The sequence below is a fragment of the Copadichromis virginalis genome, linkage group LG3 (genome assembly GCF_057382275.1).
Source record: "Copadichromis virginalis isolate Kocher_CV1m ecotype Utaka linkage group LG3, C_Virginalis_male_GT1.1, whole genome shotgun sequence".
Lineage (NCBI taxonomy): Eukaryota > Metazoa > Chordata > Actinopteri > Cichliformes > Cichlidae > Copadichromis > Copadichromis virginalis.
Window position 1 is genome coordinate 36,725,855 of NC_140620.1, and position 17,237 is coordinate 36,743,091.

At 37.5% G+C, this 17,237-nt stretch overlaps 1 protein-coding gene across 1 annotated transcript; it reads right to left on the reverse strand.

The window, feature by feature from the left end:
• Positions 1-1,352: 1,352 nt before the first annotated feature.
• LOC146714448 (uncharacterized) lies at positions 1,353-16,741 on the reverse strand. The gene is made up of 8 exons (XM_085440029.1): positions 16,663-16,741; positions 6,408-6,713; positions 4,674-4,946; positions 4,489-4,593; positions 4,399-4,414; positions 4,252-4,319; positions 4,024-4,128; positions 1,353-1,564 (listed from the first exon to the last, which is right to left on the reverse strand). The coding sequence occupies exons 1-7, from the start codon at positions 16,739-16,741 to the stop codon at positions 4,052-4,054; spliced, it is 924 nt and encodes a 307-aa protein (XP_085296155.1). The 3' UTR covers positions 1,353-1,564; positions 4,024-4,051.
• Positions 16,742-17,237: the final 496 nt, after the last annotated feature.

The following is a 17,237-nucleotide window of genomic DNA, read 5'->3' on the forward strand; positions in this document are numbered from 1 at the left end:
GTTGTAATCTACAGGGTTCACATTTGAGCAAATATAACAACTGGATTTTGCCTCAAGGTGTGTGTAGTGTTTGTATTACTTCCCTTATTTAAAAAAGTGATGGAAAGACAAAAAATGATGTGTAGTGTCAAAAGGATGTCACACTGAATTTCACAAGGACTTATATGCGAGTTGGTATATGTAGGTATATGTGAACACATATACATAATGTCATGGCTGTGTGCAGGCAGGCAGAGAGGAAGGAGCCAAAATGCAGGACTCACGGAGGCGAAAGTAAACTCAGAATAAACTGCTTTATTGCAGGCTGCTGATCAAACAGAAGACTAACTAAACTGGAAAATATAAACTAACAGGCAGGCAAAAACAGGTAACAACGGATGAGAGAAAGGAGGGGAACACACCTGGGAGAAATCACAGCTGACGAGACAGGGGAAACATAAACTGTACACACTCACATAAGACAAGGACCTTCAGAATAAAACAGGAAACTAACAGACACAGACGAGACATCATGGACAGACAGAGGGACATACGGGCAGAGAAGACTAAGCACAGGCAAAACCTAAACTAAACATGAGGGCAAGAGAACAAAACCTAACCCAGAAATAATAATCATCATCATCATCATCATCAGATAGCTAAAGAATCAGAACATAATTATAATGAGCATAATCTGGAAACACACCAAAATAAAAGAAACTGAAAAAGCAGGGTCAAAATGACCCAGAACCGTGACACATAATTAGATGTGGTTTATCTGTCCTGTCTCACGTTGGTGTGGTTCTGGGTTTTCTTATGGTTGAACACATTCATGGTAATTATGGGGTTTTTTTGTCTCTTTCCGGAAAAATGCAACTACATTTTTATGACAGGTATTTCTCTTTCTTTTATTCATCTCTAAAAATGACCACATTTTTCTTCTGAACCAGTTCAAGTCAGTAACTGTTTCAGCCATCTTGACTTCGGGTGATGGTTTTAAAATGTTTCTGAACAAAACCCTGCACGCATGCTTCTGCATGTTTGCCATCATGTAATCTATATGGCTGAATGGATTTCAGCCATTTATCTTCTTGTGGGTGTCTCCTGGTTCATTTTACATTCCCAGATAGCGTGATTAAATAGCATCAGTGTCAATGAATTATCAAGTCTTAAGGAAAAGTGCAGAAATTCTGCACTTCAGATCCAGTTCTGTTGTAACTGGCTTCAGAAAAGTTGAAATAAAACTCAATAAAACAGCATCGTCTGTGCTGTGATAAATCAGTTAATGTATTTATTAAAGAAAGTGCTACTGGACTAATAGCAAAAAGTCATTATTTTACACAATTTTTTTTTCTTTCAAATACAGATTGGAAAAGTAGTTACACATCACATGTTTAAATTAAAAACAAAACAAAATAACAGTTTCCCGATGATGAATGAATCGCTGTCTGGCTAAATTACCCCCCTCTCCTTCTTTTCCTGCTGTCCATGGCTCCTTTAGAAAAACAGATCGCTGTCATTCATCATCTTCCTGCTTTCATGATCCTGCTTTTTTGCTTTCTGTGAGTAGTTTTGGCTTCAATATCTGTGAATTAGAAAGAAAATTAAACTAATAAACAAAAAAAAAAAAAAAAAAAAAAAAAAAAAAAAAAAACACGATAAAAGTTAAGAAAAGGAAGGAAAGTTTTGTCACAGTCTATATTATGGAAAATAATAAAAATAACTCTCCAGGAAAATGAATAGCCTAGCAGAATATGTGCCACACTGTTAAACACTTTATTGTTAAAATGTGGCAGCATTATAAACAGTGTTGGGTGTAATGCATTACTAAGTAACGCGTTACTGTAATTAAATTACTTTTCCACTGAAAAAGTAGAGTAACTGATTACTGTTCATTTTTAGGTATTTTAATTACAGTTACTTACAATGCACTTGTGTTACATTGTAAAATAATTAAACTAGCTGAAAATCATTATTTAATTTCAATAATTTATCTTCTAAACGTAGAAGTAAACTCTGCCGCTTTAACATCGCTGTAGTGCAGCTGCACGTCATTTCGCTCCAGTTTGCTGCATAGTCGTATTCTAAAGCGGAAGATGTCGGACTCGGCTGAAGCGAGTGGCTGTTTTATGAAATGGACATATTCCCGTCTCTTCACTTTTCTGAAACAAGCAGACAAGAATATTACAGTAATATGTAAAAACTATCGGTCGCTGTTAATAGCACAAGTAATCTACTGAAGCGCCTGACACGAGAGCATAGACGAACACTTCTGAGTGATCCTTGTTCATCATCCATGGATAACACCGCGGCAACTCCTGCCAAGCAGGCAAAACGTGATTTTACTTCAGCAGCACAGAAAGCGTCTGAAGGTGAGCTTAAAAAAATGATTGCAGGCTACATTGTGGAAGAGATGCTACCGCTGCGTACTGTAGAGTCTCCGTCTTTAAAAAAAAAATTATTTATTATTTAAAGAGTTTAATTTCTATTGTTTGTTCATTCAAGGTTTATAGGGATTTTAAGAAGTATTTAGTTAAATTACTTATTTAGTAATTAAGTTACTTTTCTGACACAGTAATTAGATAAGTATTTTAAATACAATATTGACTAAGTAATTAGTAATTACTAATTAATTACTTTTTTAAAGTAACTTACCCAACACTGATTATAAATGACACCAAATGACAATCTGATGAGACAGCATGGCGTTTTAATTTTTTTATAGGACTGATGTTGAGGAAAATCTCCAGGCAAGACTGCAGTTGTGACACAAGTTTGTATTTATGTATGTTAAATGTAAAACACTGCCAGGGTGTTTTTGTATTTGCTCTTTCATACATATTTGAAAAAAAGGCAATTTGATTGAAAACATTAATGCAGTGCTGGATAGTATTCACAACAGTGAGTGATCTAGAGTTGCGTAGATTCAGCAAGATCCTTTCCCCATTTTGCAGACATTTTGCTTTATTTTGATATGACAGCATCACACAGTTGCTGTAGATTTGTTGGCTGCTCATCCAAATTTCCCCTTCAACCACACCACAAAGTAGTCTACTTCACTGAGATCTGGTGACTGTGGATGCTGCTGGAGTACAGCATTTTTTCCCCAGTCTTCTATCGTCCAACTTTCCAAGTGAGATGTAGTCTGAGTTTCCTGTTATCTCACATGAGTCTCATCAGGTGTGGTCTCCTGCTGTTGTAGCACATCTGCTTCAAGGACTGCTGTCTACTAGGTATTTTCTCTTTTCCAGACCACTCCTTTTCAATCCTAGAGATGGCTGTGTGGGAAATGTCTGAAATACCGAGCCCAGCCTGCCTGGCACCAATAACCAAACAACTTCCATTGATCCTTCTTCCTGATGCCCAGTTTGAATTTCAGCAGGAAGTTTTGACCATGTCTACATGCCTGAATGCTTTAAACTGCTGACTCATGTTTGGATGATTAGATATTTGCATTAATGAACCATTGAACAAGCCTACTAATTCAACTGCTACTAAATGTATGTAGCATGAATTTAGTGGACTATAGTTTACTGATGCATTTAGTTTTGTGGATACAAGACTGATATGTATTGTATGTATTTATTATAACTAGACCTCTTTTGAGAACATGTTCATGTTTGTTTCAACCGAAAAGCAATTTGATTGCTACCACTGACAGCATGTTACTGACAGAACGCACAAATGCAATGCTGGACAGTAAGTGAGTTGTGACTCGCAAAAGTACAAAAGGTTTTGATGAGGTGTCGGATTTAGATGAAGAATGCATCAACAGATATCTTTAGCAGTGAAGTAAGTGTAGAAACAAAAGCTGTGTGCACAAAAACAATGGGAAAGTCTAATGAATGTGGGGAAATTGCATTACGGATTTGAGAACTCCCTTATTATTGGTGAGAGTGAATTTTCTGATGTCAGACTTGCACCAAAGCAGTTGAGGATGCTAAAGTAACAGCAGTGAAATATTGCAGCACCTCATATCTGACTTAATGTTACTGCATTTTTGATCTACCTGAAATTAAAAACATTTCAAATAAATTGAATTACGTGAAATCCCAGAGTTATTCCGCTACTTTCATGGCTCATCATTGTCATACTTTACTTGGCCCAGCATCTTCAGAGGCCTCATTGTCACATAAACACAACGGTCACCTGAAAGATAATAACAGTGGAGATTCAGTCACAATAATTAGCACTGATAAATGATCTAACATTTAATAATTTTTAACAGTATAATATTACTGATGAAAGCACATAAACAGTGTTAGACCTGACCGTGGGAAAGAGCTGTGTACACATGTTGTTGATTTTCTTCCTGGTTGATTGTTTCAGTATGTGTGAGTCTGAAACAATTAAAATATGTTATTACTACTAGAATAAAAATATTAGTATATATTACTGCAGCTGATGAGTTTCACTCACCTTTTGGGACGTAGACCTGTAGAAAAAGAAATTATTATGAGATTAGGAGATTAAGAGAACATTTTTAATAGTAACAACAAAAGCTCTTACCCTTTGACTTTATGCAGTAAAGCAGAAAGAGCAACAGAACAGTGATCAATGCTCCAGTAAACAGCCCAGCAATGAACATGAGAAGAGAAGAAGAAGAGCTGTCCTCTGAAATCACAAACAGTAATAATAAATTATATAAACAGAGCAGTTACATGTATTCACAACCTCAGTCACTCTCCACATACCTGTTTCTTTTCTGTGTGAATGATCTTTGCTGCACTTCACTGTTTGAAATGCAGACTTCTCACTGACATAATTGGAAACTGTGCAGGTGACACTGGTCTCTCCATCCTGCTCCCTGATGATGTATTGTTGCCTGGGACCAGTTAGTGTTTGGTTTCCCACAATCCACTTGTAGCTGACATCACCAGTTGTGCTGCACTCCAGCAGAACTTTACATGATTCATTTGAGGGAATCCAGGTAGAACTGATTTTTATGTCAGGCTTAGTTATGGGCTCTAATGAGAAAACAGGAGACAGGAAGCGTGTCAGGTCACCTTTGGAATCACAGATGAAAGTAGATGTTTGTGCAGAGTTCAGCAAATGCATTATGTAAATTTAGGCCACTAAACAATAACTAACATCATTAAGTGCAGATGACTATTGTTCACTACTGTGTCATGTCGTCATGCTCGCTGGGTCATGGACTGAGGGTTGTGAGTTTACTTGTGTGATTCCTATTCTTCCTGTGTCACTATTATCTCCTCCGGTCTGTTTATACTTAATTTAATTCCGTTTTACTTATATAGCTGCAAACAACAACAGTCGCCTCAATGTGCTTAATATTGTAGGGTTTTGTAAGTTTTTCTTCTCTGGTTAAATTCTAGGTAAGTCCAGGTATCTTGGTTTTATTATATTTATCGTGTCTGTCTAATGTTTCTGATGTGTCCTCTTTCCACATTTGTTTGCCTTTTTGTGTTTGTGTCCAGTTGGTGTTTCTGTTTCTTCCTATTTTATCTTAGTGTCTGTTCTTCTTCGTGTCTTGTCTCTAGTTCTAATTCCTCTGTTTCGTTATCTATAATTAGCCCTGGATGTACTCCCACGTGTTTCTTTTCCCCTCATTATACTGTGTGTATATATTGCCAATATTAATTTTCTTCCACTTTGCTGTGTGCTTCTCTTGTAAGTACCTGTTTTTCAGGGTATTAGCTCCTGCCTTTAATGAAGTTTATTCTTTAAGTTCCCAGCAGTAAAGCTGCTTGTAAGATTACTTCTTGTCATGAATCGCTGTGCGGCAGGCAGGAGTTGGACCCAAAATGCAGGCACTCAGGCATGAGGTTTAAACACAAAGAACTCAGCTTTATTCGCTGGCAGGAGAAAGTCATACAACGCAAACTAAACCGACAGAGAGACACAGGGAGATCCACACAGCATGAGGGATGACGCGACACTGACTCAGAGAAACACAGGGTTAAAATACACTGGGAAGTAACGAGGGGAATGAGACACAGAAGGAGGGCACAGCTGGGAGAAATCAGGACTGACGAGACAAGCAAAGCAGGACACATTTACATAAGACACGGACCTTCAAAGTAAAACAGGAAGTATCACACAGAGACGCGAACTTGACACAGTGGAGACAGCAACTAAGAAACACAGAGACATAAACCATAAGGCAGAGGACTTTAAGAACCGAGAGACACAGAGGGGAAATCAAACATGCAGACACAGACTTACACAGAACAGAGGGGACACAGAGAAACATGAAGGGCAAGAGATCGAAACTAGAAACCATAGAATAACTCACACAAGTACAATAATACAAACATCACAAAGAACTAAAAACGCTGGGTCAGGAGACCCAGGACCGTGACACTTCTCTTTTTCTAAAGGAGAAAGACAAGCTCTTAGGCTCACAGGGTTTCTTTTCATTAACAGTAATCAGGAACCTTTTTTAAAAGAAAAACAAAGTCTCTTACCATGAACTTGCAGAGTGATGCTGACCGAAGGCCTTTGCTTGAAAAACACCGCTGAGACAAAAATGAAATCACCAGAATCTTGAAGAGTCAGTTTTCTCACTGTTAAAGTAAAGTCTTCAAGGTTAAGCTGTGACCTGTCCTTAAATGGAGATCCTTTAAGAACACCCACATATTTGTCTGCAATATTTATTCCCCCATATTTCCACATTGCTTCAGTCACACCTAGAGTTGGTAAGCCTGACGAAAACGCCACAGTCTCGCCAACTATTTTGTGAATTACATGTTTTCCACTGGAAGTCTTAACATCTGAAAAACATACAACAAAATGAAAGTTTCAACATGTTAGTGGGTCTAAATTGCCTGAAACTGTATCGTCAAAGTGTGATAATTAACCTAACAACAATCAAATCAGACAAAAAACAAAATGTTTTTACACAATGAGAAGATCATCATACATAAGTGACATTTCTGATATGACTGCCTTGGCACAACAAAAATTTAAGCATAGCAAAAATATTTTTCTGTGGACAAACATGAAATCATAATTTTGTAATTTTCATATAAATAGAAAAGCAAATGAATAAAAATAAATAAATAAAATGTCAGAAGCTGTTTCTCAAGAATTCAAAGAACATGTCTGCTATAGATAATTGTTTTTTTTGTAGCAGTTAGAATAATAATAAATACTTTAGCACAACGATACTCTAAAATGGCAACGCTGCAGCTATCTTCTGAACTCACTTATGTACCAGAGTTCATGAGGCAACAAATACAACACATGCTACAAACATCAGCAGAGGTGTACTTACTATGGAGACAGACCCAGAGCAGCAGCACAATGCTGTGCATGAAGCTACGGTAACGTCGTCCAGCAGCCATCTCTGTGGGGAGAGGAACAACCTCTGTTTCCTCTTTTCATCTGTCAAACTGTGTCTTCACAAGTAACCACAAAAAAAAAACTAAAAATAACTGAGATTGGGGGAGGTTTCAGTCAAAATAGAAGCAGAAGAAGCGGTCATAAGCTAAACATTTAAAGAAGCCCCAGTTTTGCTCTGTCATACAAGACGAATCATCAAGCACTGGCTACAGCTGACATGTTTGTGGTGAATAAAGTCACTTTCACCACAGTCACCACTCTGCATGTACTGTACACAGTGTTGGGGAGTAACGGAATACATGTACCGCCGTTACGTATTTAAAATACAAAATATGAGTAACTGTATTCTGTTACAGTTACCATTTAAAAAGGTGGTATTTAGAATACAGTTACTTTGTTGAAATAAATGGATTACACTGCGGTACTTTCCTGTTTCATTTTGTCGCGGGTCAGGACTGTTTGGGTTTTGTTTGACAGCTACGTTCTGTTGTTCCAGGTGGCAGCGTTACGGTTGCCATGGTTACAGGACGACGCTCTCTCTCTCTCTCTGCGACTGTGTGTTTCCTGGGTGAGAGAGCGCCTTTTCGTTGTTGTTGTTGTTGTGCTAAGCTAACAGGCAGAACGCTACAAGCATAGCTCTAAAGAATGTAGCATCATGGGCAGTGTAGTCCGTGTTGCAGGGAGAATGGACTGCCATACACGTTATGTGTCTGTGAGCGCGAGGAGGGAGAAAAAGGGGAGTGGAAAGGTACAAGTTGTCATCGAGGAAAAACGGGAGCTGGAAGCATGTAAATATAATAATAACCACTTCAGCCAAGAAGAGTGCCTGACGAGCCCAGTTGTAAGTAAGCTATTAAGACTCGACTGTACACCGTGTTCGTGTTTTCCTCCGAAAACAATAAGTTCTGTTGGAGCAGCCTTTCAACGCCTCTCTCTGTCTCTCGCAAGAAAAGTTGACCCGCACAACAAAGTAAAGCTATTTTTCGGCTACGAGCCGACAGGGACCCCGCCGTATTAGTCAGAGGTCCCTTTACTACAGTTCGGAGTCGCGGACCTTCAGTAACAGTAATAAATCACACAGCAATAGTACATTCATGTTGTTGTAAAAAGCATGATAATATATTAAGTAATCCAAAGTATTCAGAATACGTTACTATCATTGAGTAACGTAACGGAATACGTTACAGAATACATTTTGGGGCATGTATTCTGTATTCTGTAATGGAATACATTTTAAAAGTAACCTTCCCAACACTGACTGTACATGAATACTGAGATGCACAGATGCTGAAAAGAGCAGACCATGATCAGTCCTGTTTTTAAAGGAAATGGTTTTGGTCTAGAGCGATAGACTAGAGTGAAACTTTGTTCAGTGGATTGTCAAATCTGTTTACAGTATCTTCGTGCTGCTTCTTCATAGCTCTATATAGTATATAAATAAAATGTGCACATTTTCTTTTTTCATCTACACTACATTCGAGGAAAAGGATGACTTTGCTGACCTAATGAGCTGACTCCACTAGTCCATGCACTAGTCCAAATCCATTTATTTCACATAACAAACTGACTTTGGAAAAAAAGTCAATTTTACTTGAACAAACAAGCAGCTCAAACACACTGACAACATAAACTAAGATTGTGAATATAGTTAAATGTTCTGGGGTTCTTTAGCTTGGGATTTTTCAGATATTATGAAACTTTTTTTCCCTAAATATGAGGAAGTGGAGAGAATGACAGCATTTCTTTCTGCTCATACCATGAACACTCATCATTCAGCAGAATCAGCTGAGCTGTTTGGACGCTCATTCAGGCCTTTCAGGGAAACACATGTCATGAAACCCTGAGACATCACAGCAACATATTTGGTGACATTTCAAAAGAAGTCATGCAATCCTAGTGACGCCATGCTGACCGGCCAAGCTTTAAAGACACAGAGCGAAAGACAGACATTTTTAAGTACACTCCAGATGACAGGAAGTGATACAGCACTGATAACGTATGACTGAACAGTGCGTCAAGAAACAGAACAAGTACAGGGCACATTCACAGTCACCCGCCTGCTTGTCCAGGACGTCAACAGTCGCCTGCGTCATTCAGGGCCAGAGAGGGTCTTTGCGGAGATTCGCGGTCACCCCACCGCTTTGTATGAGAGAGACAATGGGCAGGGACTTTTCTGCTCCAGATTACCTGCAGGGAGTTGGTCATTCCTTGAGAAGTGTGCGTTAATGAGCAAAGTAAGTTTGTGATGTGTGAGTATAAGTGATAATAAGATGTTTTTGGGACTGTTCCTGAGTTTAGTGGGGAAATGACTATGTTTCCGTGCAGCTAATGGGTGCTAAACTAAGCTAAGCTAACTCTCCTGTCATGTGGTTGGGTATAACCGTGTACCGTGTTAGTTTTCTCAGTGAGTCTATACGTGAGGCGTGGGTAATATGGCCTATAGTATTAAAGGGGATGTTACTTTATTTCTCACCTGTGTTTATGTTGGTGTATTCTTGAGTTATTGATATGAACACCTTAATAATATAGTATTTTCTTTCTGTTCTTTTCAGCGACCCCCCCCCCCCCACACACACACACACCTAAACCTGTATACATACCTGTTTCTATGACAATACCACTGTCACTCCCACCTGTGTAAAATCAATACAAGAGTCTGCACTATCCTCGGTGTCTTCACACCACTCAAGGGCCTTGAGTGGTGTGTTCTGGCCGACACTCCGGGGAGTGGTAGCGGCAAATCTGAACTAGCACCTTACAGTCCTCCCAGTCCAAGCTATCTACCCAACAGATACAGTTACAGTCATCAACCTTCACCGACAAGTCAAATATGATCGAACCACCGACCTTCTGATTAGTGGCTGACCTGCTCTGCCACCTGAGCTACAGCCACCCATAATGACAAAACTAAAACTATATATTACATCTATGAAAACGGCATGCCTCTTTTCACCAGCGGAAAATATTTCATACAAGATAAAAAGAAAACTATAACAAACAAAATTATTGAGCAGTTTTGACACTATAATATTGTAGTAAATAAAAATGGGACAACATCCTTCTCCCAAAAGTCCAGAAACTGGTCTCCATAGTTCCCAGACATTTATGGACTGTTAATAAAACAAAGCAATATTAGTGGGCACGACTCATGTGGATACAATAGTTCTAACTCATAGTTCCTCTTGCAAATACATATTCCTACAGTAGCATTACTTATACACGTTTACACATTAGATTTGGGGCCATATAGACCACCATAATTTAACATGTTAGCATTGTTATAATATTTATTTTTCACTATTATATGAAAAAACATGAGGCTGATTGATAATACAACCATTTTCACAAACTGCACTGGAGAATAATTTTTTTTTAATTTCTTTTCTTTTTCTTAGATATTTTCCTCTTGTTGTCTTTCTTCAATAACAAGATTGAAGCTCTATTCTCCCCATCAATGGTCCACCTGAAATGAAATATTTTTAAATTTAATATGTAATGTTTATGTAATAAGGATAAGCAGCAGAAAATGGATGGATGTTTATTTAATTTTTAATATAATGTAATCTATACCTAGTCCAGCATACTCAGGGCCTGATATGGGTTCTTAATCATCACTACAGTCATTACCTACAAGTCAGAATAAAATATATAAACTATAAATATATAAATATATATCACAATAAATACTTTATCTTTCAAAACAACGTTATGATTTCAATTTCATGAGTTGTTTGTAATTATACTCTTAAATCTTAACATTTAATTTGAAATATTTAGTAATGTATTGTTCAATGTATTAAAAAACAGCAAAGCAAAGAAAGCTCTACAGCACCAAGAAACTGTCAGTCAGTATCACTGATCACAACTTATCCTGCTGTTCCTCTTCCTCTTACAATCAAAGTTTAGTCTGTTGACACATCATGGAAAGAAGATAGACCAATAACCTTCTAATCCTGTGGCATATGTCATACTTTTTGTGCTTTTTTTGTCAGTTAGGGTTTGATAAACATCGTCATGAATTCCCTCTCACTTTGGCAGTTTTGCTGCCACCACGATAAAAATCACACTTCCTGCACTGCTCTTTCTCAGTGTACTTCAAGAGTCAAAAATCTCTATTTTCTGTATTATTTGCTTGCTTATTACACACCAGTTTACCTTTGTGCATAGTGAAATTTCAGTTTTTACAAATGATGCCAAATTGCAAAACACTTTGCTCTGCTTCACTTCAGCAGAATTGGGGAATTTTCATATGTTGTTTCATGGTTTTCTTCCATTGTTGATCTACGGCAGAATATTTTTAAGGCGGTACTATAAAAAGCCAGGTGAGGAAAATCTCCCTTATATTTTTCTGTGTTTTATCCTCAATGACTTTGACATGAAGGCATCTGCTGTGATACTTACACCTCTGATGAAGTCTCACAAGTGTCAGCTTTGCTTTTATAGCCTACATAGATATAAAAATAAGGATATGTACTGATAAATGATCATAATTATAGTATTTCTGAGTCAAAACGGAATTGAATCAAATCGAGACCTTGTGAATCAGAATTGAATCAGCAATAGAAATCAGTGACGATACCCAGCCCTACATCCCTTAAAAGGAATTTGTAGAATTTCCTGTAAATTGTGGGTGGACAGTGGCCACCTGATTTCCTTTCCATAGCAAACAGATGCATTAAATTCCACATATCACGTGTACGCATCCGAAGTCACAGCACATTCTTTCACACATAACGGTAAAACTATGGTGGAAATTAAAGGCCATGTGACCAGGGTAACTAAAACAAGTAGACAATATATAAGAACATGTCAACCATCAAAGTATGAATAATTTTTAGCACAAGGTTAATATTTAACAGATTTATTCAACTGAAGGCTATTTCCAGGTTTATGTGCTACAACTTCAAAATCCTGTTTGTCACTTAATTTGATCAGATGATTTGAGAGGCTCACTGTTGAGGAAGGTTGTTCTGATATGAAAGCATTAGAAAGACATTTTGTGCTTTGTAACTACTTCGTACATTTTGAAAAATAATTCTAAGTTTCACTGTTAGGCGATGAAGGAAGGCAAGAATAGCAGTGCTGCACAATTGCTGTTGGCTATTAATGCTATTACACACTATGTGTCACATATTACTGCCAAAGGACATCCTACGTACTACCTGAAGCATCAGAACATTCTCAAAGAGCTATGCAACCTTTATTTTTACATGTCAGAATCTTTTTTTGACTCTGTTTCTTGACAAAATCTTAAATCTAATTGATGTTTTTGCATTTAGTTGATAGTTCAACTAAAATAAAAATGTTATCCACATATATGCAAAAGCTTTTACAGATCAACAGTTTCATACTATACCTGGTTTAGCATCTCCAGAGCAGAACTCCAGTAAACAGCCCAACAATGACAGTGACAGGGGAAGAAGAGCTGGACTCTGTAATCATAAATAGTAATAATATATTAAATAAAGATAAAACCCTAATTCCATGTTTATCACTGTGTAGCATCCCCTCTTCTTTTAACAACAGTCCAATAACATCTGGGAACTGAGGAGACCAGCGGCTGCACCTTTTGCCTGTGTGGGAGCATATGTTGTACTTTATGTTAAACATGACAATGTTATTGAACTGTTCACAAATTAGCTAAATTAGGTGAGCTGAAACGGGGTGAGATGGAGGAAGGTGATTGGCTGTCGTCACCCCTAAAGGGCGCAGCCAAAAGAAAAGGGAGAAGTTGCAATGCTCCTCCAGTTTTTCTTATTATCACTCACTCTTCCAGCCTTTTGTTAAACTAATATTTCTAATAAAATATTAACATCTCTCAACTGAATCTTTTGACATGCTTCTATGTTCTGTTATTAAGAATATGATAATAAACCCATATTCTATAACCCATATAGAATATGGGTTTATTAATTTTTCAAACTGCCTAATTTGTTTTAACTTAAGTTTTAAACAGGATCCCGAGTTTCTTGGAATTGCAGTTGCTTATTACGTCTCATCTATCATTGTCAGTTCTGATCATTAAAAATATGATTAAAAGTAAAAAAAAAAAAAGATGCAAGGATTCAAAACTATAATCATGCTGCACATAACATTATCTTTGCTGCACGTCATGGTTTCAAATGCAGACTTCTCACTGACATGATTGGAAACTTTGCATGTGAAAGGGGTTTCTCCATCCTCCTTCTTTATAATGTGATGCAGCCTGGGCCCCGTTTGTGTTTGACTCCCTACAGTCCAGTTGAAGGTGACACTGCCGGTTGAGCTACACTCTAGCAGAACAATGCAAAATTTGTTTGAAGCCTTCTGGGTGAAATTTAGGATTTCCATAAGAGGCTGCTTAGTTATGGGCTCTAAGATAGGAAGAGAAAGAGGACAAGAGTTTAACAGTCAGGTCAAGTTTAGTAAATAAAAAGAACACACAATATTTTGAAAAATAACATTTATTTGCAATAAGCAGTCAAGAGGTCAAAGATCAAAATATAAAATATCACATTAATACCTTTTTAATCTGTGTATTATATCAGGGTATATTTATAAAATTAATGAGGATTTACAGAAAACACAAGCCAACCTCCTGAGCTTGTAGGTTATAATTTATTGATCACTCACTTAATGTCATCAGGATGTTTGTTTAATGACCTTACCCTGTGTCTTACCCTGAACTTACAGTGTGACCCTCACTCTGCAAGCATAGACACCAGTAGTTTTCCCTCACTGTCGTGTCCTCGTGTGACGGATTGTTTTCATCTTCATCTAAACTAAGCACTGGTTGACTATTTTCATTCTCTCTCTCGGATTGCTCTGGTTCAAACTGGAAAGGTTGAACAGAAGCCATTTCCAGTGCTCTGCTAACTGTGAACTCGATGCGGTGCAACCGTGTGACGTCACTACCCAGAGTGCATTGAGAAGTAAATAACAATGGCGGCCTACTGGTAAATCAGTTTTATATAAAATGCGCTTAAAAGGAAAACATATGTCATATTTTGATACCACATATATGTTTTTGAAAGCACAGTGCATATTTTAGTGCAAACATGTCTTAACAGCCGGTGTTCCCTTCAAAGTAAAATCTTTAGGGTTCAGCTCTGATCTGTCCTTAAATGGAGAATGTTTAGAAGCCTCCACATCTTAAAAATTCAGAATAATAGATACAACAAATACAAAAAACCCTCCCTTTATGAAGGTTTGTTGCTAAATTAATTTTTAACACAGCATGCTAATGGTTTAACCTTTACCTTCAGTTCAGTTCAAATTTAGGTCAAACACGCCAAATTTTATTATTTTCGGCCTGAAATTTTCTCAAAGAGACTCAAAATACAGAAACATGTTTTTATTTATTAAGTATAATTTTTTGTACTGTTGCACAGGTGCTACAAAGTTTGCATACTGAGGCTGTTTTGGTCCAATCTGAGAAATATCATCTGAGATAGATTTTGTATTCATCAGTGTGGATCATATCAAGGAAAACCTTCAGAGAATCTTAAACTGTGAAATTGTCTATGCCATATTTCTGTTTGTTTTTTAGGATTGTGGTGACAGATTTCAAGGGGTATTTTGACACTGACAGTGTAAGATGTACTGATGATAGTTCAAGCATAAATCTATGCATATGCTTTTAAGGTTTGTTGCCATCTGCTGGTCACTTTTTAAAGTTTAGTCACAAGTCATCCCCAGTGGAGTTCATAACAATGCATAAACCGTGTTGCTGCAGACAAACAAATGAAGATTTTCATATTTCAAACCTTGTTATTGGGGTCAAACTTGGTTTGCTGGGTAACAGCAACATCATTCGCCAATTTTTTAAACTCTTACTTGTGGCTTTTGTGCTAGTAAAGTTATTTATTTCATACAGTACAGTGCATCCCTTTCATGACAGGTTGAGTGATGTATGGCTGTGGATAACATCACATGAGCTAAAGTTTAACTGTATTATGTTTAAGAAGCTGCTTTTTTGCCACTTTGATACAAATTTGTTGTAGCTATATTTAGTTTATGCACTAGTTAGTGATGACTTGGGTGGCCTGATTATTCAGGGGTTTCCTTCACCTTTCAATGTGACTTTAAGCAGTGCATTGTGTGAAGGCAGTCTCTGTATTATGGACAGGCACTGGTGTTGCATGCTCATTCAAAAAGGTCAGTGGGCCCTCTCAACTGAATTCTACCAACAATGAAGTCATACAGTTCAGTAAAGAAAATGTTAATTATTCGGATAAAAGCAGCTTAGAGAATCTGCATCTATTATAGCAGCATCAGGAGGACACTGATGAATCTCATGGGCCTATTTCAGACATTGGTAGTTGGCTCTCTTATTGTATATATCTGGTTGGAACTAAAAAATGCCATCATGAACTCGTGAGGCTGTCTTTAAAACATGATTGGATGTAAGGTGTGCTTATGATTATTATGCATAATGGTTCAAGATGTGGTTTCAAATGGGTTGTTTATGTTTGAACTGGTTGTGCAGGCTCACGGAGGTCTGACAACTGACCAGCTGCCTGCACAAAAATACTTTCATCCCCCGTGTTGGAGCACCATCTTGTGAAACTTTTAAGAATTGTCGTATATCATTCTGTAGAATGAAATTAGACAGATTCAAATCCTTAAGAGGATTGAAATGTGGTTGTTTGAGGCCAGTTAAGTTATGCAACTTATTTACTTATTTCTTGTAATGGTCTTTTGTTCCTTTTGCACAAACTGCATCACATCTACTCTTCATGTACCATCACATTGAATATAAAATGAACTGCATCTCTTGCAACACAATCCCTGGATGTCAGCAGGGTTCAGGGCAGTTGTAACTTTTGTATTTCAGAGGGAGAGATGGGATATTTTGTAGCTTAAAACTGACAACTAACAAGAGACAGAAACACAAACTGATTCCCCCTGAGGTGGTATAAATTCTCAGAAATTCTGAGCACCATCTGGTATGGCATAATAATAATAATGGATTGAATTTATATAGCACTTTTTAAGACCCTCGCTGCACTATTCATTCCCTCTCATATTCACACACTAGTGGAGGCAAGCTACAGTTGTGGCCACAGCTGCCCTGGGGCAGACTGACTGGCTGCCATATCGCACCACTCTGGCCAACACCAGTAAGCAGTAGGTGAAGTGTCTTGCCCAAGGACACAACAACCATGACAGAGAGCAGGGGATTGAACCAGTCATGCTTCAATCATGAGAAAACTGTTGGTGTTCTGAATTCATTTACACTTATTTTTAATTTTAGAAGTCCGTGTATTTTTTTCAAATGATACTAATGGTGCTATTAATTAGCTTGCATTTGCAAACACAGGAAAAACAAAAAAATAAAAACAAAACAAAAACCCCTCTTCATCTATACATTTTCAAGTTTTTGCAAGTTGCACATACCCTGGAGGCAGTCCCCGAGAAACAGCACCACACTGTATCTGAGGAAGGCGCTCTGGCAGTAAAGAACACCAACAACCATCTCCACGGGAAGAGGAACAATGACTGTTTCCACTTCTGATGTGTGATTGTGTGTTGACATGATAACACAGACAAAAAATAAAAAAAAATAAAATAGAAGGTGGAGAGTGCGTGAGGGTTCTGTCGGATAAAAAAGCAGAAGTGGTCAGACATGATGAACAGTGAGATAAGATATGCCAATACATTCTTTCATATTTGAAAAAGGCCGAAGCAAAACAGTTTCTTCACATACTTTTGAAGCACAATAAGCTGAATACTAATCGACTGTTAGGAGCAACTTTTGATTTCTCCACAAACCATTATTCCACGACAACACTAAAACACAGTAATCAGTCTTTCTTTCAAATGAAAAGTCTGATTAGCAACAAGAAGAGACTTTCTGAAAAAAAAAAATAATCAAGCTTCTTCAGTGAAAAGAAACCTTCATAAAACATTTCTTTATTTCATGCCAGAAGTCATACAAATATTATACGGACGCCAGCTTAGACATATAGCTG

Bases quoted from the DNA above. Each gene is read 5' to 3' on its own strand.
- LOC146714448 (XM_085440029.1), bottom strand. From the start codon at position 16,741: ATGGTTGTTGGTGTTCTTTACTGCCAGAGCGCCTTCCTCAGATACAGT. The intron at 6,714-16,662 runs GTATGTGCAACT...TATGTTTTTCAG, and splicing joins TCTCGGGGACTGCCTCCAGG to ATGTTAAGACTTCCAGTGGA. The intron at 4,129-4,251 runs GTCAGGTCTAAC...ATTATCTTTCAG, and splicing joins GTACACAGCTCTTTCCCACG to GTGACCGTTGTGTTTATGTG.